Genomic DNA, 23,874 nt, shown 5'->3' on the forward strand with positions numbered 1-23,874 from the left:
AATTAAAATGGTCCCTCTACTCCTTGTGTAATAGACTTTTTCACCTTTCCACTTTGCTCTTTTGTTTGTCTTAAAGCAGGTAATCCTTTGCCTTTGTCAGATTTGATTTAATTGTTTTTTAAAGAACTGCTTTAGCTGACTTGAAGCTGCATATGTATGCAGGATAAGTTCCTGCAGGATGAGACAGAAATGTTGTGTTCTGGTTCAGTCTTTCATGCTGCCATCTGATAGATTGACACCAGGGGTTATTTTGTTCCTTCTATATAGATCCAGGGACCTACAATAGGAGCACAGGCTGGCTCCACATACTACTTGGGAGAGGTTATGGAGGGGTCAGCAAGGGTGCCACTAGCTTCTGTTACCAGTTTTTAAAGCTGCATTTTCTTGATTCAGTGCTTGCCCAGGAACTGCAACCCTTTGCTGCAGCTCTGAGGAGGATGGTGCTGAGTGGTAGCTATTCAAATATTCTTTGGGTAACAATGCCCTGGAACTTGTTACGCTGCCATCTTTATCAATCAAGCTTTTTTTTTTTGCATGGGTAAGCACTGGGAAGTGAACCTGGGTCTCTGGCATGGCAGGCGCCTGCTGAGCCACTGTGACCCTCTCAATCAAGCCATTTTTTAATGTTAAAATCATTGTTCTTTTTTAGAGATTTCAATACACTTGGTCATTCTGGCATTAAAATATAGGCTACATTGACTCATGGAAAGAATATGAAGCAATTTGATTACATGATCTGATTACGTTATGAACTATATATCTATAAAACAGGCTGTTTTAATAAGTCAAGCATGTGTTCTTATGCCAGAAATTTTTCAGTAGCTTTTTCCATACATTAGATTTTGAAATAAATGTTCTCTGTTTTTGATTATTGGCAATTTTTAATATAATAAGAAACTTTCTTTTCTTTCACTTTGTATGTATTAAGAGAATACAGTGTTTGACTGGTTTTTCTGTTATGTGATTGCATTTTATACTTTTTTTTATTAATTAAAAAAAAATTAACTAACACAACATTTAGAAATCATTCCATTCTACATATGCAATCAGTAATTCTTAATATCATCACATAAATGTATGATCATCATTTCTTAGTGCATTTGCATCGATTTAGAAAAAGAAATAGCAAGACAACAGAAAAAAATAAAACGATAATATTCAGAAAAAATAAAAATAAAAAATACAAAAAATATATATAAAAACAAACAAACAAACAAAAAACACTATAGCTCAGATGCAGCTTCATTCAGTGTTTTAACATAATTACATTACAATTAGGTAGTATTGTGCTGTCCATTTTTGAGTTTTTGTATCTAGTCCTGTTGCACAGTCTGTATCCCTTCAGCTCCAATTACCCATTATCTTACCCTGTTTCTAACTCCTGATGGTCTCTGTTACCAATGACATATTCCAAGTTTATTCTCTAATGTCGGTTCACATCAGTGGGACCATACAGTATTTGTCCTTTAGTTTTTGGCTAGTCTCACTCAGCATAATGTTCTCGAGGTCCATCCATGTTATTACATTCTTCATACATTTATTCTGTCTTAAAGCTGCATAATATTCCATCGTATGTATATACCACAGTTTGTTTAGCCACTCGTCTGTTGATGGACATTTTGGCTGTTTCCATCTCTTTGCAATTGTAAATAACACTGCTATAAACATTGGTGTGCAAATGTCCGTTTGTGTCTTTGCCCTTAAGTCCTTTGAGTAGATACCTAGCAATGGTATTGCTGGGTCGTATGGCAATTCTATATTCAGTTTTTTGAGGAACCGCCAAACTGCCTTCCACAGTGGTTGCACCATTTGACATTCCCACCAACAGTGGATAAGTGTGCCTCTTTCTCCGCATCCTCTCCAGCACTTGTCATTTTTTGTTTTGTTGATAATGGCCATTCTGGTGGGTGTGAGATGATATCTCATTGTGGTTTTGATTTGCATTTCTCTAATGGCCAGGGACATTGAGCATCTCTTCATGTGCCTTTTGGCCATTTGTATTTCCTCTTCTGATAGGTGTCTGTTCAAGTCTTTTTCCCATTTTGTAATTGAGTTGGCTGTCTTTTTGTTGTTGAGTTGGACAATCTCTTTATAACTTCTGGATACTAGACCTTTATCTGATATGTCGTTTCCAAATATTGTCTCCCATTGTGTAGGCTGTCTTTCTACTTTCTTGATGAAGTTCTTTGATGCACAAAAGTGTTTAATTTTGAGGAGATCCCATTTATTTATTTCTTTCTTCAGTGCTCTTGCTTTAGGTTTAAGGTCCATAAAACCACCTCCAATTGTAAGTTTCATAAGATATCTCCCAACATTTTCCTCTAACTGTTTTATGGTCTTAGACCTAATGTTTAGATCTTTGATCCATTTTGAGTTAACTTTTGTATAGAGTGTGAGATACGGGTCCTCTTTCATTCTTTTGCATATGGATATCCAGTTCTCTAGGCACCATTTATTGAAGAGACTGTTCTGTCCCAGGTGAGTTGGCTTGGCTGCCTTATCAAAGATCAAATGTCCATAGATGAGAGGGTCTATATCTGAGCACTCTATTCGATTCCATTGGTCGATATATCTATCTTTATGCCAATACCATGCTGTTTTGACCACTGTGGCTTCATAATATGCCTTAAAGTCCGGCAGCGCGAGACCTCCAGCTCCGTTTTTTTTCCTCAAGATACTTTTATCAATTCGGGGCACCCCGCCCTTCCAGATAAATTGCTTATTGGTTTTTCTATTTCTGAAAAATAAGTTGTTGGGATTTTGATTGGTATTGCATTGAATCTGTAGATCAATTTAGGTAGGATTGACATCTTAACTATATTTAGTCTTCCAATCCATGAACACGGTATGCCCTTCCATCTATTTAGGTCTTCTGTGATTTCTTTTAGCAGTTTTTTGTAGTTTTCTTTGTATAGGTCTTTTGTCTCTTTAGTTAAATTTATTCCTAAGTACTTTATTCTTTTAGTTGCAATTGTAAATGGAATTTGTTTCTTGATTTCCCCCTCAGCTTGTTCATTGCTAGTGTATAGAAACGCTACAGATTTTTGAATGTTGATCTTGTAACCTGCTACTTTGCTGTACACATTTATTAGCTCTAGTAGTTTTGTTGTGGATTTTTGCGGGTTTTCGACGTATAGTATCATATCGTCTGCAAACAGTGATAGTTTTACTTCTTCCTTTCCAATTTTGATGCCTTGTATTTCCTTTTCTTGTCTAATTGCTCTGGCTAGAACCTCCAACACTATGTTGAATAATAGTGGTGATAATGGACATCCTTGTCTTGTTCCTGATCTTAGGGGGAAAGTTTTCAATTTTTCCCCATTGAGGATGATATTAGCTGTGGGTTTTTCATATATTCCCTCTATCATTTTAAGGAAGTTCCCTTGTATTCCTATCTTTTGAAGTGTTTTCAACAGGAAAGGATGTTGAATCTTGTCAAATGCCTTCTCTGTATCAATTGAGATGATCATGTGATTTTTCTGCTTTGATTTGTTGATGTGGTGTATTACATTAATTGATTTTCTTATGTTGAACCATCCTTGCATGCCTGGGATGAATCCTACTTGGTCATGATGTATAATTCTTTTAATGTGTTGTTGGATACGATTTGCTAGAATTTTATTGAGGATTTTTGCATCTATATTCATTAGAAAGATTGGGCTGTCGTTTTCTTTTTTTGTAATATCTTTGCCTGGTTTTGGTATGAGATTGATGTTGGCTTCGTAAAATGAATTAGGTAGTTTTCCCTCCACTTCGATTTTTTTGAAGAGTTTGAGGAGAGTTGGTACTAATTCTTTCTGGAATGTTTGATAGAATTCACATGTGAAGCCGTCTGGTCCTGGACTTTTCTTTTTAGGGAGCTTTTGAATGACTAATTCAATTTCTTTACTTGTGATTGGTTTGTTGAGGTCATCTATTTCTTCTTGAGTCAAAGTTGGTTGTTCATGTCTTTCCAGGAACCCGTCCATTTCCTCTAAATTGTTGTATTTATTAGCGTAAAGTTGTTCATAGTATCCTGTTATTACCTCCTTTATTTCTGTGAGGTCAGTAGTTATGTCTCCTCTTCCATTTCTGATCTTATTTATTTGCATCCTCTCTCTTCTTCTTTTTGTCAATCTTGCTAAGGGCCCATCAATCTTATTGATTTTCTCATAGAACCAACTTCTGGTGTTATTGATTTTCTCTATTGTTTTCATGTTTTCAATTTCTTTTATTTCTGCTCTAATCTTTGTTATTTCTTTCCTTTTGCTTGCTTTGGGATTAGTTTGCTGTTCTTTCTCCAGTTCTTCCAAGTGGACTGTTAATTCCTGCATTTTTGCCTTTTCTTCTTTTCTAATATAGGCATTTAGGGCAATAAATTTCCCTCTTAGCACTGCCTTTGCTGCGTCCCATTGGTTTTGATATGTTGTGTTTTCATTTTCATTCGCCTCGAGATATTTACTAATTTCTCTTGTAATTTCTTCCTTGACCCACTCGTTGTTTAAGAGTGTGTTGTTGAGCCTCCACGTATTTGTGGATTTTCTGGCACTCTGCCTATTATTGATTTCCAACTTCATTCCTTTATGATCCGAGAAAGTGTTGTGTGGGATTTCAATCTTTTTAAATTTGTTGAGACTTGCATATGGTCTATCTTTGAGAATGATCCATGAGCACTTGAGAAAAAGGTGTATCCTGCTGTTGTGGGATGTAATGTCCTATAAATGTCTGTTAAGTCTAGCTCATTTATTGTAATATTCAAATTCTCAGTTTCTTTATTGATCCTCTGTCTAGATGTTCTGTCCATTGATGAGAGTGGTGAATTGAAGTTTCCAACTATTATGGTAGATGTGTCTATTTCCCTTTTCAGTGATTGCAGTGTATTCCTCACGTATTTTGGGGCATTCTGGTTCGGTGCATAAATATTTATGATTGTTATGTCTTCTTGTTGAATTGTTCCTTTTATTAGTAGATAGTATCCTTCTTTGTCTCTTTTAACTGTTTTACATTTGAAGTCTAATTTGTTGGATATTAGTGTAGCCACTCCTGCTCTTTTCTGGTTGTTATTTGCATGAAATATCTTTTCCCAACCTTTCACTTTCAACCTGTGTTTATCTTTGGGTCTAAGATGTGTTTTCTGTAGACAGCATATAGAAGGATCCTGTTTTTTAATCCATTCTGCCAGTCTATGTCTTTTGATTGGGGAATTCAGTCCATTAACATTTAGTGTTATTACTGTTTGGGTAATACTTTCCTCTACCATTTTGCCTTTTGTATTATATCTATCATACCTATTTTTCCTTCTTTCTACACTCTTCTCCATACCTCTCTCTTCTTTCTTTTGTATCTGACTTTAGTGCTCCCTTTAGTATTTCTTGCAGAGCTGGTCTCTTGGTCACAAATTCTCTCAGTGACTTTTTGTCTGAAAATGTTTTAATTTCTCCCTCATTTTTGAAGGACAATTTTGCTGGATATAGAAGTCTTGGTTGGCAGTTTTTCTCTTTTAGTAATTTAAATATATCATCCCACTGTCTTCTAGCTCCCATGGTTTCTGCTGAGAAATCTACACATAGTCTTATTGGGTTTCCCTTGTATGTGATGGATTGTTTTTCTCTTGCTGCTTTCAAGATCCTCTCTTTCTCTTTGACCTCTGACATTCTAACTAGTAAGTGTCTTGGAGAACGCCTATTTGGGTCTATTCTCTTTGGGGTGCGCTGCACTTTTTGGATCTGTAATTTTAGTTCTTTCATAAGAGTTGGGAAATTTTCAGTGATAATTTCTTCCATTAGTTTTTCTCCTCCTTTTCCCTTCTCTTCTCCTTCTGGGACACCCACAACACGTATATTTGTGCAGATCATATTGTCCTTGAATTCCCTGATACCCTGTTCAAATTTTTCCATTCTTTTCCCTATAGTTTCTGTTTCTTTTTGGAATTCAGATGTTCCATCCTCCAAATCACTAATTCTATCTTCTGTCTCTTTAAATCTATCATTGTAGGTATCCATTGTTTTTTCCATCTTTTCTACTTTATCCTTCACTTCCATAAGCTCTGTGATTTGTTTTTTCAGTTTTTCTATTTCTTCTTTTTGTTCAGCACATGTCTTCTTCATGTCCTCCTTCAATTTATCGATTTCGTTTTTGAAGAGGTTTTCCATTTCTGTTCGTATATTCAGAATTAGTTGTCTCAGCTCCTGTATCTCATTTGAGCTATTGGTTTGTTCCTTTGACTGGGCCATATCTTCAATTTTCCTGGTGTGATTTGTTATTTTTTGCTGGCGTCTGGGCATTTAATCAGATTTCCCTGAGTGTCGGACCCAGCTGGTTGAAAGACTTTCCTGTGAAGTCTCTGGGCTCTGTTTTTCTTATCCTGCCCAGTACGTGGTGCTTGTCTGTCTGCTGGTCCCACCAGCAAAAGATGTTGTGGCTCCTTTAACTTTGGAAGACTCTCGCTGCTGGGTGTGTGGTGGAGACAGAGGAAAGGGTGTAGGTTGGTTTTAATCCTTCAAATTGTGAAGTCCTGGGATCTGAATTCCTTGAGAGAGGGATTCCACCTGAGTTGCGTTTCACCCCTCCCGCGGGGAAGGTTCAGGTGGCAGAGAGCCCTAAAAACAGCCTGTTTCTGTGTTTGCGGCAGTTGTAACCTATGTAATCCCAGCGTTGAGCCCAGAGGCAATGAAGCCTCCATAGAAACAGCCGCAGAAGTCTCTGTTTCGCCCCCTTTCCTCTTTTTCAGTTAGCCCAATCGGCGACTTCCACCTTGATCAGTTTCGCCTGAGCTAAGGGCCTATTTTTAGTAGTCAGAAGTTGTTCCTTAATGCCACTATTGGTGTTAGGTTGGGCTAGTCTCTACTACTGTTGGAGACTCTTTCCTTTCCCTCTGGGAAGTCGCCTGTGGAGGGGGTTGCCATCTGCCATGGCTTGGGGAACCGCTATTCCGAGGCTACCAGCTGGCCCGGGAAGCCACGTGTGTGGAAGGGGCTGCAGTCGCTGGCCACCGCGGCTTCGGGGACCGCTGTTCCAAGGCTACCAGCCAGCCCAGGAAGCCGCGCGTGGCGGAGGGTCGCCAGCTGCCGCGGCTTGGGGAACCGCTGTTCCAATGCTCCCAGCCGGCCCGGGAAGCTACGTGTGTGGAAGGGGCTGTGGTCGCCGGAAACCGTGGCTTGTGGGACCGCTGTTCCGAGGCTACCAGCCGCCCCGGGAAGCCACGCGTCGGGGAGGGTTGCCGGCCGCCGTGGCTTGGGGAACCACTGTTCCGATGCTCCCAGCCGGCCCGGGAAGCCGCGTATGTGAAGGGGCTGCGGTCGCCGCGGCTTGGGGAACCCGATCCAAAGCTCCCAGCCGGCCCGGGAAGGAGGGAGGGAGGGGCTCCGGCCGCCAGCTGCCTCGGCCCGGGGAAGCACGCGCCTCTCGGGGACCTCACTGCAGCGGAGTCTCTTAGCCGGTCCAGCCGTTCCGGAATGGGTTACGCTGTGTGTCTGGTCTCTGTTGTGGCTCCGGGAGCTGTTCTGTACTGTTTCTATTTCTTTAGTAGTTGTTCTGGAGGAGGAACTAAGACCCGCGCGCCTTACTAAGCCGCCATCTTCTCCGGAAGTCCCTGCATTTTATACTTCTAAATGCTTCAAATATCTTAGTGTTTATGGTACTATAGAAACTGCAGGAGAACTTCTCCTGAAATCCCTTCCCTACCTTTTTACCCCCACTATCCCAGGTAGGGTTAAAGGATTGCTGCATTTAAAAATAATGAATAGCAAACAGACTTTATTGGAAGCAGTGAGAAAGAACACTAAGGCTCCTGTATTGTGAACATTTCCAGGTAGTACTCAGGTTGGTGTAATGATTCATCTGTATGCTTCTATCTAGCATCCTGATATGGCAGTCAAATAAATGGATGTCACATCATTTCTATAGTTGTTTCATAGATTACAAAAAATTAATTCTGTATTAGAGTAAATTCAAATTAAAGGTAGAAAAACATAGCAGTTGTCCTTAGGAAATTCAGCCAATGACATGGCAGCATGCAGATCAGTGGATATTAACTATTCGGTAGAGCAATTGGCTAGCATATTGCTGATGTCATAATTCCCCTACTCAACAATGGGTTGGTTATGCTGGAAGGTACAACAGTTTGAATGTATGAACTTCTGCTTCCACTACAACAGGACTTTAAAGGAAGGCCTGCCATTGACACATGGAAAGGTAAAAAGAGCAGGGGTTGGGGATGGGATGTTTATTGGAGGGATAGGCCCAGTGTTTGTGAATACACTTAAACTAGTCATCATTCATTAGTCCTTGAGATATATTTGTACCCAAATTGCTTCTCTACCTTTACAGGTAGTTAAAATGCAATAGGGAGTTCCTTAAGGATGATCAAACATTGCTGTTTTATCATTTTTTTAATTAAAATGTGAATCTATGTGATTAAAATTGGTATCATTTTAAGATAATCACATGGTTAACTTTTTGTAAGATAATATAATTTAAAGTGTAAACACTTTTAAGTTCATATATTAGTTTTAGCAGCCACATGGTTTCTGTCAAAGATATGATGATGGTGTTGAATCCATCAGCCTTCACTGGGAGCAAACTGCTCCTTGTTTCAATTTGATGTATTGAGTCTTTCTGTTTAAGTAGCCGTTGTCATTTGGGAAAAGTCGTCAGCTTCTGTGGGAAGATAAAAACACAGTCTTCTGATTAGGAAAGAAGGCTCAAGAGAAATAAATTGGAGCTATACCATCCATTTCAAATCTGTGGTTTTGTAAATGTCCTAAACAGGTGCACCTCAAGTTCCCCTATATATTTTTCAAAATTTTATTATGGATGTATGTTTGTAAGAAAGATAAATAGTTTTGTATTTAAAATCTTTGTGACATGATTTATAACAAATAACTATGCAATTGTGTATAGATGCTATAATAATTACAAATAATGTTTCAAGGGTCCCTACCCTTCTCTTTCAACCATATCACACTCTACTTTGATCATTATACTTACAATATTGTCCCAATATCAGATTGTATTGTACTATCCATTTCTGGATTTTTATAATCAATCCTGTTGAACATTTTATACTCCTCCAACATCATATGCTCAAACTACCCTCTTTCTATCTCTTGATAAAATTTGTTCTCAACTTTAAGTCTTAGAATTTGCTTATTAATGTTCATATTAGTGAGACCATACAGTACAAAAGAGACCATTTGTTCTTTTATTTCTGGCTAATTTGGGTCAACATTATGTCCTCAGGCTTCATCCATGTTGTTGCATTTGTCATGACTTCATTCCATCTTATAGCTGTGCAATATTCCATCATATGTATATACCACACTTTGTTTAGTCGCTAAATAAATCCCTTTTTATATAAAAGCCAGTCGTCTCTGGTGTTCTAGTTTGTTAGCTGCCAGAATGCAATATACCAGAAATGGAGTGGCTTTTAAAAAGGGAATTTAATAAGTTGCTATTTTACAGTTCTAAGGCCAAGAAAATGTCCCAGTCAAAACAAGTCTATATAAATGTCCAATCAAAGCATCCATCTAGGTAAAGATACCTTGGTTCAAGAAGACCAGTGAAGTTCAGGGTTTTTCTCTCAAGTGAGAAGGCACATGGTGAACATAGTCAAGGCTTCTCTCTGTTGTAGGTAGAGCCAATTGCTCTACCAAATAGTTAATATCCAGTGATCTACATGCTACCATGTCATTGGCTGAATTTCCTAAGAACAACTACTATGTTTTTCTATCTTTAATTTGAAGCTGGAAGGGTATATGGTGAACACGGTGTCATCTGCTAGTTTTCTCTCCTGGCTTCCGGTTTCATGAAGCTCCCTGGGAGGCATTTTCCTTCTTCATCTCCAAAGGTCGCTGGCTCATGGGCTCTCTGCTTTGTGGTGCTGCAGCTTTCTCTGCTCTCTCCAAATCTCTCATTCTCCAAAATGTTTCCTCTTTTATAGGACTCCAGTAAACCAATCAAGACCCACCCAAATGGGTGGAGACACATCTCCCCTAATCCAGTATAACAACCACTCTTGATTAGGTTACATCTCAGAGAGATTATCTAATTACATACAGTATTGAATAGGGATTATTCTGCCTCTACGAAATGGGATTTTGATTAAAACCTGGCTTTTCTAGGGTACGTACATCCTTTCAAACCAGCATATCTGGTATGTTGCATTGTGGCAGCTTTGGCAAACTAGAGTACTGCATTTCTTGGATCTGTAATTTTATGTCTTTCCTAAGAGTTGGGAGATTTTCAGTGAATATTTCCTCCATTATTCTTTCTGCCCCTTTTCCCTTCTCTTCTCCTTCCAGGATATCAATAACACATTTGTGCACTTCATGTTGTCATTAATTTCCCTGAGACCCTGCTTATATTTTACCATTCTTTCCCCTGTTTGGTTTTTGTTGTAGGATTTCAGATGTCTTGCCCTCTAGTTCACTAATCCTTTCTTCTACCTCTTCAGATCTGCAATCTGCTGTTGTTGGGCTCCATTGTGTTTTTCATTTCTTCTTTTGTGTCTTCCATGCCGATAAGTTCTGCCATTTGTTTTTTCCAGCTTCTGTGTTCTTCTATATGGCCACCCAGTGTTTTTATATCCTTAATTTCTTTTGCCATATTTTCCTTCAGCTCATTGATTTGGCTTAGAAGATGTTTGAACATTTTTAACTAGTTGTTTCAGTTCCTGAATCTCATTTGTAGTGTTGGTTTTTCCTTTGACTGGGCCATATCTTCATGCTTCCTAGTATTATTCATGACTTTTTGCTGGTGTCTATGCATCTGATATGCTTGATTAGTTTATTCATTTTCTTTCTTTTACCTTGGGTTTTCTTGTTTGTTGGCTTTGTTCTCCATATGTTCTTTGCATTCAGTTGAATTTATTGTGGACCTATAGCATAGCTTCTGTTTAACTGATCAGAATTTTTTAGCTCTTGTTTTTCTGGTTATTGCCCTGACTATATGGAACCTTTTTTTTTGAGGAGGTCTTCCTAGATTTGATTGATGCAAATCAGATTTTCCCAGACCAGACAGCCCCAGGTCTCAGGGTTGATGTAATCTGTATCAGCGTTCCCTGAAGATGAGACCCAGTAGGGTGCTATTCTTTCCTGTGAAATCTCTTGATTCTGTGCTTTACCTATCCTGCCTAGCAGTTGGTAGTTGTCAGCCCATAGCCCCTCACTGGTGTAAAGTTGTACAGTGCCTTTAATTCTCAGCAGACCCTGCCCCTGCCATGGCCATTGTTCAAGCAGAAGATGGGCTTAAGCTGCTTCTATTTCCCAGCATCTGATTTCTCTGAATGTGAGCTCCAATTTATTCTGGGCCCTGTAACCCCTCCCCCTTTTCTTGGTTAGTTACTTTGTCTCTCAGACTTATCTTAATTCTGCCCTTTCCTGAGGCAGTGCTGACGGTTGAAAATGCCTGTTTCTTTCTTTAATGGTCTGCTAAAATCTCAAAAAAATAAAACAAAATAAAGAAAAGGAAGAAAAAAAAGTTCTTTTCAGAGCTGGCTCCCAGTCCCCCAATTTGCCAATCAAGAACCAGAATTGGTACCTCATTCTTTGTGCCCCTTTTCTTGGGCGAGAGCCCTTTTCTAGTATTCTGAGCTCAGTTGAATCTAAAAGCCTATATATAATTATTGTTTTTTTCTACTTGCCCTGCCTCCTCTCTGCTGGGAGAGACCTCCCGTTCCTTTTGTTCTTTCTGTGAGTTTATCTGCCTCAGAACTTGTATTCAGCAGTCTGAATTTATTATTTGAATCTGCATTGGAGCTTTTTTTTTTTATATTATATTTTATTTTTTTAATACATGGGCAGGCACTGGGAATCGAACCCGGGTCCTCTGGCATGGCAGGCAAGCGTTCTTGCCTGCTGAGCCACCATGGCCCACCCTGCATTGGAGCTTTCTTGAGCTCTCCTTCCTTTGCTCCTCATAGAGACTGCTGCTTTTTCCCATAGAAAAGTGACTCCAAAATAGCCTGCCGTGCTACTGGGGAAGAGGCACCTGCCTACACATTTTGGGAGCCTTTACTCGCAGTTCTGTGCTATGATTTTGGCTCTTTCATGCACATTGGTGTACAATGTGTGTCTGGTCAGGGAAGTACCCCAAAGAGTTGTTCCAGATCATTCCTGGCTATTTACTAGCTGCCCTGGAGGACAAACTAAATTCTATACCTCCCTATGCTGCCATCTTGCCTTGCCTCCTGAGTATGTTGGTTCTTAAAAGTAATATCCATCAGCAACAGTCTGTTTATAGTGTCTTAACAATGCTATGATATGGTATAATTTGTGAGCAATAATAATAACAGTGTCTAGAAATAATTTATTGTTCATGTTATAGAATTCTAGAATATTTAATAATAATGAATCCAAAAATATGTGCCTTTAAACCTTTTCTCATCTGCAAATAGAAAATAAATCCAATCAGTGGTACATCAAAAACATCATGAAATTTATTAAGAGTAAAATGTTAATTAATCCCACAAATTCAAGGTAAGAGTAATTGTTTGGACTCAAATATAGCATTCTACCAATTGAATATGTCTTCACAATTTTGTACTCTTAAAAATGAGTATGATTCTCGAATTTGTATCCAAAAGCTGACAATTGCTATTTTTCTTAAACTTGACCTTCATTTATCTCTGTAGAGTACTGTGTTCAATCATTTTCTCCAAACTTCTATACATGGAAGAATTGGAGAGGCACTGAAATGTACAGGAAAAATGGATATTGACAGGAGTGAGGAAAGATTCAAGCTGTGGAAGATTTTTAATCTAAGAAAGGAAAGAAAGACCTTAAAAACCTATTTTCAAATTTATTTGTGTTTTCCTTTATATTTTGTTACAAACTTCTGGCTAAAATGAATAAAACAGTATAATGACTTGCATGTTAAAGAGACCTTATCTCCTTAAAAACAAATCTAAAAAGAATCAGTTTAAATTATAGAAAGGGTAATTTTGAGTTATCATAATTAATCCCTAAAAAGTTATAAAACTCTGGAGTAAGCTACAAAGGGGTATTTTGGAGGTCACACCCTTTAAAAATCTGTAAGTCATTCAACTAAATGATGCATGCATTATTCTTTAAGTCTCTACCAGGCTTAAGTTTCTTTGATTATAATTATGTTGCTAATTGCTTGGTAATGTAATGCTTTGTGTATATAAATGTGTAACTAAAGATGATAAATGTAAATTATGAGATTCTTTTATTATTTCTTCAGGATCAAATAAAAATTCCAAGTGCATTTCAAATTTGGAATTATAAAAAGATCTAAAATGCCTTTACTCTGAGATATAAAAATTTCATATCATTTTGTATCCTTTAAAAATATATTAGAAAAAAAAGAAAAAAAAATATATATAAGAAAGCCAGGAATTTGTCAAGAATGAAACTATATCCCTTGAGAAGGTGGTCTGGTACAAACAGTTCATGGCTGCTCAGGTCAGTCAAACCTGAGCTTGAATCCTGGTTCACCCACTTATTATCTCTGTTTCCTTATCTGTAATATGAGGACAACAACTGTTGCCTTGCAGATGTGTGACAAAATAAGGCATGTATGTAAAGGCACTTAATACAGTGCCTGTCACAGAGTAGTGATTAAAAGTGAGAGTTCCCTTCATTTTTCCCGGAAGCCTAAAAGTTTCTCCAGTAGTTTGGATGAGGGAAACCAACAGAAAAAGGGAGGGGATGTAGGGACAAATTTTACTTCAGTCATTTCCATTTTACTTCAGTTACTTCCAAGGGGAGATATTGTTCAATGTATTTCTTGTATTTTTACTTCCCAAATTTTGCTCTATCCCATAAGGTCAACAAAACTTGAATTGCTTTATTACATTAAGGGTAAATCAATTTTGGTTCTACTTTTATCAAAGAGTTCAGTAACAAATCAACTTTTAGGAAGAAAGCTATGCAGAGCTCTAAGTACGAAGCCAAATGTGAAGCATAAAGTATTAAATGTTCTTAGATCTTAACTTCTGGAGAAGCTCTTAGATTTTATCAAAAGAAAGTAAATGAATTTACTTAAGAATTAATGAGCTAATAAGGGATTGATGCACTGCACTTTTTATTAGCATAACTGAGGGGGAAGGGCCCCTCTAAGTCCTTATAATGAATGCAAGGGTCCCACCTTCAGAGGGCCCCTCCTTTGGAGAACACCCGCACTCACCCTCTTTGTAGTGTACTTTAACTACACATTAAACTTTGGGCTGTACACACACATATGCACACACACAAAGAATTAATGTGGCAGATGCATTCTTTTCTTTCGATTTCTTATGGCCAGTGAATTCTCAGTTTGTTTTACTTTGATTGGCAAAATTGTCTCAGATTCTCTTCTGTCTACTACTCACCCTAATCCCCTGCTCCCAGCTTCTATAAGTCTACTGGCTTCTTCAACTTCCTGCATAGTTTTGTATCTCATGTAGAATCTAGCTAGCACTTTATAACAATAATATTTATTAAGTGCTAACTATATGTAGACACTGGGCTAAGCACTTTGTATAAACTCATTTAAGCCTTACAATAACTCTCTCTCAGAGAAGTCAGTGCTGCAGCTCCATGATCCCTTCTACTCATTTCTGAAATTCAAAAGGCTCTGAAAATCAGTTGGGTTTCCCTAAACTTGTGGCAAAGCTACTTTGACTGCAGAACCTGAACTAGATGAAATGAGACTATTTGGGTCTTTATTCTACAATTTGAGCATTCTTTTGCTACAGAAATGTTAATGTGTGTTATTTTGGTTTGCTAGCCTAGATCCAGCTGGGGTGTTACATATAGTTTGGTATTATTCTAACATCCAAACTATTCTGAATAGTTTGACATGTCTGATTCAAGGGTTTAGAATAAGTAGTTTAATTACTCAATTTTACAGATGAGAAGACTGATGCTAGAAGATGTTAAGTAAATTGCCAAGGTCATTCAGATAATAAATGGTAAAGCCAAATTCAAACCTAACAGTCTAATATCAGAGCCCATGCCATCTGATTGTCAAGGCAAGACTTGAACTTAGTTTGCACCAGTATGTATGTCTGGAATTGGCAGCAATTGATGATCTTTACTAATGGAGGAAGGCATATATTTGGAACGATGTAATAGGAGATGATCCCCTTATAATTTGTGTTTGTGGGTAGAGTATGCTTTTCTACATATTTTGAGGATATATGTATCTGCTTATAGAATTCCCATACATATAATGGAGCCAGGCCAAAAGGCTTATCTTACATAGGAAAACTGTCTAGTTTCTTCCTGTCTCCTTCTCACTCCTTTTTACTCTCTGTATTCACTGATAGAAATTGCTTGTTTTAACTTCTGTTCAACTGTTATTGAGTGCCTGCTGTGTAGTAAGCTAGAAATACAGTGTTGAACAAGAAATTCATAATCTCTATCCATCAGGGACACTATTGTCGTCCTGTGTGGGACTGTTCTTAGTGGGTACCCTAGCTTGCAGCATGTATAGCATTTCTGGCCCAGAGTGACATTGAAAAACTGTCCTGCCCTCCCCCAACTTTGTGACATCCAAAAGGACTCCAAACATTTTCCAAAGTCCTCTAGTAGGGAGTGGGGTAGTGTTATTGCCCCCAGGCACCAATCAGAGTCAGTCCTAGGGTCGGATCTACCCACTTGCTCACCCACTGTTGCTCCAAGTTGAATAATAGATTTTAAACATTATTATAAATGAAAATTGTATTATATTCTGATAATAATAACTCTATATTCTCCCCACAATAGTGCATTAGTGTTTGTTTTTTTGCATGCTGTCCAGCACTGGGTATTATCAGCCTATTAGTTTGATTTTTGCCAATCTGATAATTAAAAAAAAAACTCATTTGGATTTGTATTTATTTGATAACTAATGCCAAAATGGACATTCTCATGTTATGAAATGACCTCTAAATTCATGGTGGCTCATAAAATGGATTAAAGATTTAGGAAAAAATAAAGTTGCTAGAGATATATTTCAGTGATTTTTTTGTAATCTTAGAAGAGTATTTTCAGATGGGAAACCATTTTGCAGATGAGGAAGATGATGAAGTGCTTGTTTTAATTATCAATAATTGTGTAATTAGATATGTGTGCTGTGATTACAGTTTTAGCATTTGCTAAAGTGTGAGAGAATATTTTGGTATATATAATTGAAAGACTTTCTTTAAAGCCAGATGGACCTGGTTTTGTTTATTTGTTCTTTAATTTAGACAATCAGTATTTAACAAGTGCCTGTTATACATTAAATACTAATAATGGATTTGCCACTTAGTAGCTGTGTGACCAGGGGCAAGTTACTTAAAGTGGCCAAGACTATTTCTTTTTCTATAATAAAGGATAATGCTTACCTTGTTGATTTATTGTAAGAGTTAGTTTACTGGAAGTGTCTAGCAGCATCTGACATATAATTGGACAGCAATCAATCATAAGTAGATCAGTGTTATTTTTCTTCATAGAAACAAAACATAATATAATGTTAGCCCATTATTATATATAATATCATTGCTTTGGTAGTTATTTAGCATATAGACTAATTACTATGATTATTATAATTTTATTAACAGACAGTAGATCCTAGCTAGGTCAACTAGATTTAAGAGCCTGTCAGGTAAATAATATTTCCTTATATCTGTATAGCAATTTACAGTTTTCCAAACTCCTTCTCATTTCCAGTTTTATTTGTCATACACATGTTCCTATGAGATAGGCAGGGCACATATAATTTTCTCTGTTTTGCAAGTGAGGAAGCTGAGGCTTGGAGAGATTAAATGACTTGTTCAGGGTCATATGGTTTGTAAGTGATTAATCATGTTCATAATTTCCTTCTACCTGTAATTAAGGTTCTAACTGAATGTAGATTGACCCTTGGTATAGATAGGAGCAGGGAATGAAATCTGACCATAATTGCCCACTCTTTATTTAGCTTTAGCCCTTTTATAGTTTTTTGTACTTGTTCCCATTTCAGTCTTTTAAACATTGGCCTTAATGATTTAATAGTCTGTTACACTGATGACTCCCAGTGAACTGTACCTATTGGTGGTCATGCCCTTGTTACTCCCTCTCCTTTCAGTCTGGGCTGGACCTGTGGCTTACTTTGACCAACAAAATGTAGTAGAATTAAAGTTGTGTCAGTTCTGGACATGAGCGTAAGAGGGCCTGCCGGCTTCTGCTTTTGTGCATTTGGGAGAGCTGAACCATCATGTAAGAAATCTATGATTCTATAGAGACCATGTGGAGAAGAGGCCACAAGGAGAGGGAAAGGCTCTGAGAATATGGGAAGAGAAGCCAGCCACCCTAATATCTAGCTGAGCACAGTTCCCACATGCCTGCTGAATGCAGTCACATGAGGACCACCAGCAAGGCAAGCAGAAGAGCTGCCTACCTGAGCCTAGCTCAGATTGCAGAATTTGAGCAATTGAAATGGTTGTTTTATACCAAAAAGTTTTGGGGGGGTTTTGTTACAAAGTAATACATAAGCAAAAGAAATACATCAATGTTTTTGAAAATAAGTTTTGCTTAAGAGCATTCACTTTTCCTGGACTGCTTAGACAACTTTCATCTTTCCCTGGCTTGCCAGTGTCAGCTAGTGTAGAAGAGAGGTGATAATAATGGATGCTATCCAGAAACTCATTTTACTTTAACTGCACAAATTTGGCCTAAACTTCAGTGAATCTGTAGTAAACCCAAACTCTGCTCTGAGTCCCCTCAGAGAAAGAATCTCAGGAGTTAGGTATGCCTCCTTTGTTCAGGTCTCTGATTCTTTTTCTCTGTTGATCTTCCTACTCTCAGTCTTCTGTGAGTGGGAAGACTTTTTTCATCCTTAGTAGTCGGAGTTGAATTGGATTTGGCCCAGGTCAACTGAGTAAAGCAAGATGGAATACACTTTCCTTGTCACTTGAACTTGATTCTGTTTTCCAGAAAAGATTTGGGACGCCTTTTGGGGCTGAAAGTGGATCTCAGATAGGAATTACCTTTATTTTTGGTGATTCACGTATTAATAGGAAAGATGCAATACAGTGGGCATTGCTCGGGGCAGCATGCAGTTTTGTTTTTGTTTTTCACCTCTTCACAAATCAGTTCCCTTCTTATTTAACTTGAATAATTGCAGTATTTTTCAGAACTATACTTGTTTTCAGAAGTTTCTACTGAAGATAAGAATCGATGATGTAAAAATTTATGTGTAATTTTATAATAGAATCAGGTTGTTATTTTGTTTACAACATTAATTGTTTGGTCATAAAAATGACATGAAGAGAGATTTAAGATAGTACCAAGCTTGACTGCCTGCCAGTATGGTGGAGTAAGGACCTCAGTAAACGCACTTTCCTCTAAAACATTGAAGACACAGTCAGAACAACTAAAACCAATAATTTCAGAATCCTGGCCACACAATGAAATGGAATTGTCCATCCAAGAGAAACTATTGACCCTCAGTTAGACAGTGAGGTCTGTTATATTTTAACTTGGGCTATTCCCATCTTCTCTTCCTCCCCTGCTTAGTGGTGTGACTGGCAGTATAGAAGGCATTGGAGAGATCTGACCACTTTGGAGCTCCAGTAAAAGCACCATCCCCAGAGTTCAGTTAATATTTTGGCCAAACTTGCAGCTCCCTGGGAAATCTCTATTCTCAGGATGTGGTGGCTATTTGATTTGACTCAGAGCTCAGCTCAGCTGGGAGAAGAAAAGTCTACTCCCCAGAGCATTACTGAAACAATAGCAAACCGTTGGCAACATCTCAGCTCCCTAGTGCTGGGATTTCATTTGGGGCAAACAAGAGCCTGGCCCGGAATTTAAAAGGAAATCCTGGAGAACTAGCCAACCATAGGAAACTTTGAAAAACTCAGACATATTCCTAGATATCTAAAAGGCTGTATGATGCACAAGGCTGTTTGTGTACATGGCCAGAAAGGACCTGGGAAAGGAGAAGTTCACCTCTGGCTAACCTTGAGGCTCTGTGTAGGGGAAAAGTAAATCTAAGGTTGTCTTGTAAACTGCCTGAGGTTTGAAGGTGTGACTTCCTATACAGATCCCTTTGGCAAAGAATAGAAGACATACAAGCAAAGAATTTTAGGAAATCTGACCAAGGATTCTCTGGCCATTGAATTATATTAACTGAGGAGTTACACTTGGGAAGCCAGGTTTAAAAATACAAAGAATGTTTAAACAAGTGCTAACAGAAAACTCAATGGCAACACACTACAGGAAATACAGAATCTATGGAATTAGTTCATGAGAGTGCTAAAAAAATAAGGAGCAATAAGAAAAAGAAAACAATTCAATGGTAACAGAAAAACCTTGAGTGGTGATAGGGGAATCTGATACCAAAATTGTTAAAATACATGATTTAAAGTTTCCAGTTTTTAATTAGAACTTATGAGACATGTAGAGAAAGAAATTTCCACATAATGTGGGGGGAAAAAAGAAAGAAAATTGTCCCTGAGGGAGCTCAGATTTAAGACTTAATAGACAAAGACTTTAAATCAGTTTTTATAAATATTTTCAAACAGCTAAAGGAAACCAAGTCTAAAGAAAGAAAAGTATGAGAACATTGTTTCATGAAAGAGAATATTAGTAAAAAGAAATTATAAAAACATTTCAGAGTGTAAAAGTAGAATAACTGAAATGTAAGGTTCACTGCTGGGGCTTGTGATGGTTAGGTTCTGGTGTCAACTTGGCCAAGTGATGATGCCAAATTGTCTGGTGGGCAAGCACTGGCCTGACCATTGCTGCAAGGATATTTTGTAGCTGACTGATAAACCAGAAGGCAGATGTATTAAATCATCAGTCAGTTGATTGCCTCTGGCTGATTACATCTGTGGCCAACTAAGGTGTGCCTCCCACTGATGAGATAATTCAATCAGCTGAAGACATTTAAGAGAGACTTTTTCACTGTTTCTTCAGCCTTCAAGCCTTTCCTATGGAGTTCATCCAGACCCTTCATTGGAACTGCCAGCTTCATAGCCTGCCTTGAGGATTTTGTACCCTTCCATTTCCGCAGCTATATGAGACACCTTTATAAATCTCATATTTACACATGTATCCTGTTGGTTCCATTTCTGTAGAGAACCCTGACTAATACAGAGCGCAACAACAGATAACAACTGGCAGATGGGTCAGTGAACTTGAAAATAGGTCAATAGAAATTATTCAGTCTGAAGCATAGAAAAAAAAAGAATAAAGAAAAATTAATAGAAACTTGGAGACCTATGAGACACCATTAAGTGTACCAACATATGCATAATGGAAGTCCCAGAAAGAGAAGAAAAAGAGGAAGTGGCTGGGAAAAACAAAGAATAGTAGAAAAATCCCAAAATTTGATGAAAAATATTACTCTACACATTCAGGAAGCTCAATGAACTCCGAGTATGAGACCCACACCTACACACATTACAGTCAAATTCACAAAAGTTAAAGACAAAGAGAAAATCTTTAAAGCAGCAAAAAGAAATATGACATAGCATAAAAGGGATCTTCAATAAGATTAACAGCTGTCTACTTATCAGAAACCGTGGAAGCCAAAATACATTTTCACATTATTGAAAAAAAAAACCTGTCAACCAATAGTTCTGGTTCCCAGCCAATAGTTCAAAAATGAAGGGGAAATTAAGACATTTCTTGATAAACAAAATCTGAATTTGTTGCTAGAATACCTGCCCTATAAAAAATACTAAAGGAAGGCCTTAGGCTGAAAAAAAAGGACACTAGATAGTAACTGTAATACACATGAAGAAATAAGGAACAAGAGTAAATGTAACTACATAGGTATTATGAAAGGTTGTACACACACATACAAATGTATTTTTTGTGGCAACTTTCTCTCTCCTGTTTGCTTAAAAAGACAATTGCATTAGGCAATAATTATACAATTGTGTTGATGGGCCCATAACATATAAAGATGTAGTTTGTACAACAATAGTACATAGGAATGGGATAGAATGGAAATATGTTTGAGCAAAGTTTTTATATACTGTTGAAATTAATGTTTATCCAAAGTAGAATGTTATAAGTTAAGGTGCTAATTGTAAACTACAGTGCAACTACTAAGAAAATAATTTTTAATATATATTAAGGGAATTTTAAAAGTACACTAGACAATATTTCACACCAAAGAAGGCATGTATATTTTTTCTGTGTAGGTTTAGCTTTCTCTCATCCATTCATTTTTATAGTCTCCTAACTCAGTATGCACATAGTCTTTTTTAGGTCTGTAGGTAACCTTTTTGCCAAGATCTTGAAGCCTGAACTTTGCTTTTAATAACTCCTAGAGATCTCAGTTCCAAACTGGGGAGAAAGCAGAAAACTCAATAGTTCATATAGGAAAGGTGTGCCTGTTATTGTTACCACACCAAATAGGAAACTGTAGCAGCTAATACTTGAAGTAGAAAAGAAATAGAAATTTTTTTTCCTAGCCCAAGATTGCAGCTTTTACCCCAGGTAGCTTATAGTGACTACTTTGATTTTTGGGGAAAGTTAATTAAATGTAGGGAAAAATTAAATTTGGTAGGTTATTCCTACTGAAGTGCAGGTGAAGTATTTGACCACCTTTGAGATCCTTAAGGGATTACATAAATTGATTCAGACTGTAGTCTGTTGAATCAGAACAATTGATCTTTGGCAACATTTTTTTTTTTAACTTTTTAAATTGTATGGTATAACTTATATACAAAGCAAAGAAATAAAAACAATGGTTTTCAAAGTACTCTTCAACAAGTAGTTATAGGACAGATCCCAGAGCTTGTCACCGGCTACCATATGATCCTCTCATATATTTCCTTTTAGTTGCTCCAGAATACAGGTGTCTTAGAGGGCTTAAGTATTTTTTTACCATCACAATCGACTTCTTTTTTTTTGTGAAAAATAACATATATACAAAACTATAAATTTCAGAGCACAGTACCACAATTAGTTAAGATATCTTTCTCTGGTTGCCTTAGTTTGGGCATTTCTATGGCCTTAGAACTATAAACTTGCAACTTAATAAATTCCATTTTTGAAAGCTGTTCCTTTTCTGGTATATTGCATTCCAGCAGTTCAGCAAACCAAAACACCTTAGTATTCATTCTTCAATGACGCAGCAACCTGATCATTCCACTCACAAAATAACTGTTGAAAATCTGATTTTTTAAAAACAGTGAGTGTTTCTTAAATGCTTTAGACTATAAATTTTCCTTAGGGACAGACTGTATTCCATATATTTAATATGCATGGCATAAATTGAGAATTTGTATTTAAATTCCACTTTGCCACCTTGAGAAGTATTTAGAAAAATATTGAAGTTACTAGTTTTAGCTTAACAAAAGTAAAGAAACAGTGAAACGAAACTTAAATTGGAAATCATAATTATTGGATAAATTTTGAGTCGTAATTATAATCTAGTGATAGACATGTATTATTTTATCCTCACAATATCCTCTAGGGTGTTATTATCTAGGTTTCATAGATGAGAAAAATGAATTAAGAAGGCTAGTTATTTGTGTAAGGTCATTTAACTAGTAGATGGGGGAGCTGGTATTTGAATTGTGGTACTCTGTTGGTCTGTTTAAGGCTAAATCCTAGCTTTTAAATATTACTTTATACCTTAATATCCGGTGCTTTACTATTCCTGGCCTCCTTTCAAAAACTTCCCTCTTCCTGTCAATTCCAGAGATAACATTCGATGACTTGACAACAGTGACCTTTCTAAACAAATAGAGAGTGTTACAGAACCAGATGGCCCAAGATTGTATTTTATTTTTCTGGCTCAAAATAAATTGCCTGCTCCAAGACTGATAAAGTCCAAAAAAGACCCTTCTGGGGTTCAGGACTTCATCAGACCACTTGGCCTAGCCAGTGCCATTTAGCATGAGCCAGTCATGAGTACAGAGCCTTTTGCATTTATGCTATAATTTAGATTAAGGTCTAATGAAAGGGCAAGAAGCTGGTTTGCTAAATGAAATCTTGCTGGCCTTCGTAGTGACAGTACATTTGATAGAAAGGCTTTGAGGGGTTGAAGACAGAAGAAACACACAGTACTACTGTCTGTCCTGTTAAATGGATGTGATCAAGGACAAGGCTGATTTATAATTGAACAAGCTCTCAAATTAGGCATCTTTTTTTTTTCCTCCAGGAATTTGAGGAGTATTTTTCTAATGATTAGCAACCTCATCTATTAATACAAAATCTGGGTGGAAATCTTCTTGACAGTCTTAGACAAATATATTTAGAAAATAAATTCTATATTGTAAACATAAGTTATTATGTCACATGTAAACATAAAAATAATGCTTCAGTGACCTCAATTATATTTAGTGTTTTTCAAACTTAGGGAGACCAGGTTACATAGGGTAGGCATAGAAATGTTTCAAAGATATGTTGAAGCCAGTTTATCTAAGTCAACCTCGTAATTAACAGTAAATACAGTAATAAAAGAAGCATGTTTTTGAGACTTGGCTTTGCCATTGCTCTCTGAGGATTCTTGAGTAAGTCATTTAAACTTTCCGAGTCTCAGTTTTCTCATTTGTAAAATGAGGCCAGAATAATATTCCTTGCCTTGTTTCATTACAGGCTTGATCAAAGGGCTGAACAAAGAGACATGTGACATGGGTGCTATTATTCAAGTGGCATCTAGTATATAGTGGGAAAGGTCCTGAGTTGATTTGGAAAGCTCTGTATCCTGCTTTCTATTTAGTAGCTTGTTGATTTGGGGGCAAGTCACCACTATCTTTAATAAGATAATGTACTTTACAGAGTTGTGAGAATTACATTAGTACACATGCTATTTTTAACATTTTTATAAAATATTGATGGAGTAGGAATTAGAACATTATCTTGAACAGATTTCAAAAAGTTAGAAAAGAAATAACCAGAGGCTTCTTGTCTGTTCCTAAATATCGTAGTAAACATAGTCCATAGGATATTAGAATGTTAGTGCTAGAAGACCCTTGAAAGTCAT

General features: G+C 37.2%; 1 protein-coding gene across 9 annotated transcripts in view; it reads left to right on the plus strand.

Moving 5' to 3' along the window:
* Positions 1-23,874, plus strand: part of RFX3 (regulatory factor X3) — a 382,072-nt gene that overhangs the window by 38,991 nt on the left and 319,207 nt on the right. For 4 of the 9 annotated variants that reach the window (XM_077148292.1, XM_077148288.1, XM_077148293.1 and 1 more), the window contains exon 1: positions 8,069-8,172. The exons of 3 other annotated variants lie outside the window; for them this stretch is intronic. In XM_077148292.1, coding sequence (XP_077004407.1) covers positions 8,165-8,172 — 8 coding nt within the window. In that variant the 5' untranslated portion in view covers positions 8,069-8,164. Of the gene's footprint in view, positions 1-7,361; positions 8,173-23,874 lie in introns of those variants that run through there. 2 more of the 9 variants (XM_077148289.1, XM_077148290.1) reach the window with 2 other exon arrangements.

The sequence above is a fragment of the Tamandua tetradactyla genome, chromosome 2, assembly GCF_023851605.1.
Source record: "Tamandua tetradactyla isolate mTamTet1 chromosome 2, mTamTet1.pri, whole genome shotgun sequence".
In the NCBI taxonomy this organism is placed as follows: domain Eukaryota; kingdom Metazoa; phylum Chordata; class Mammalia; order Pilosa; family Myrmecophagidae; genus Tamandua; species Tamandua tetradactyla.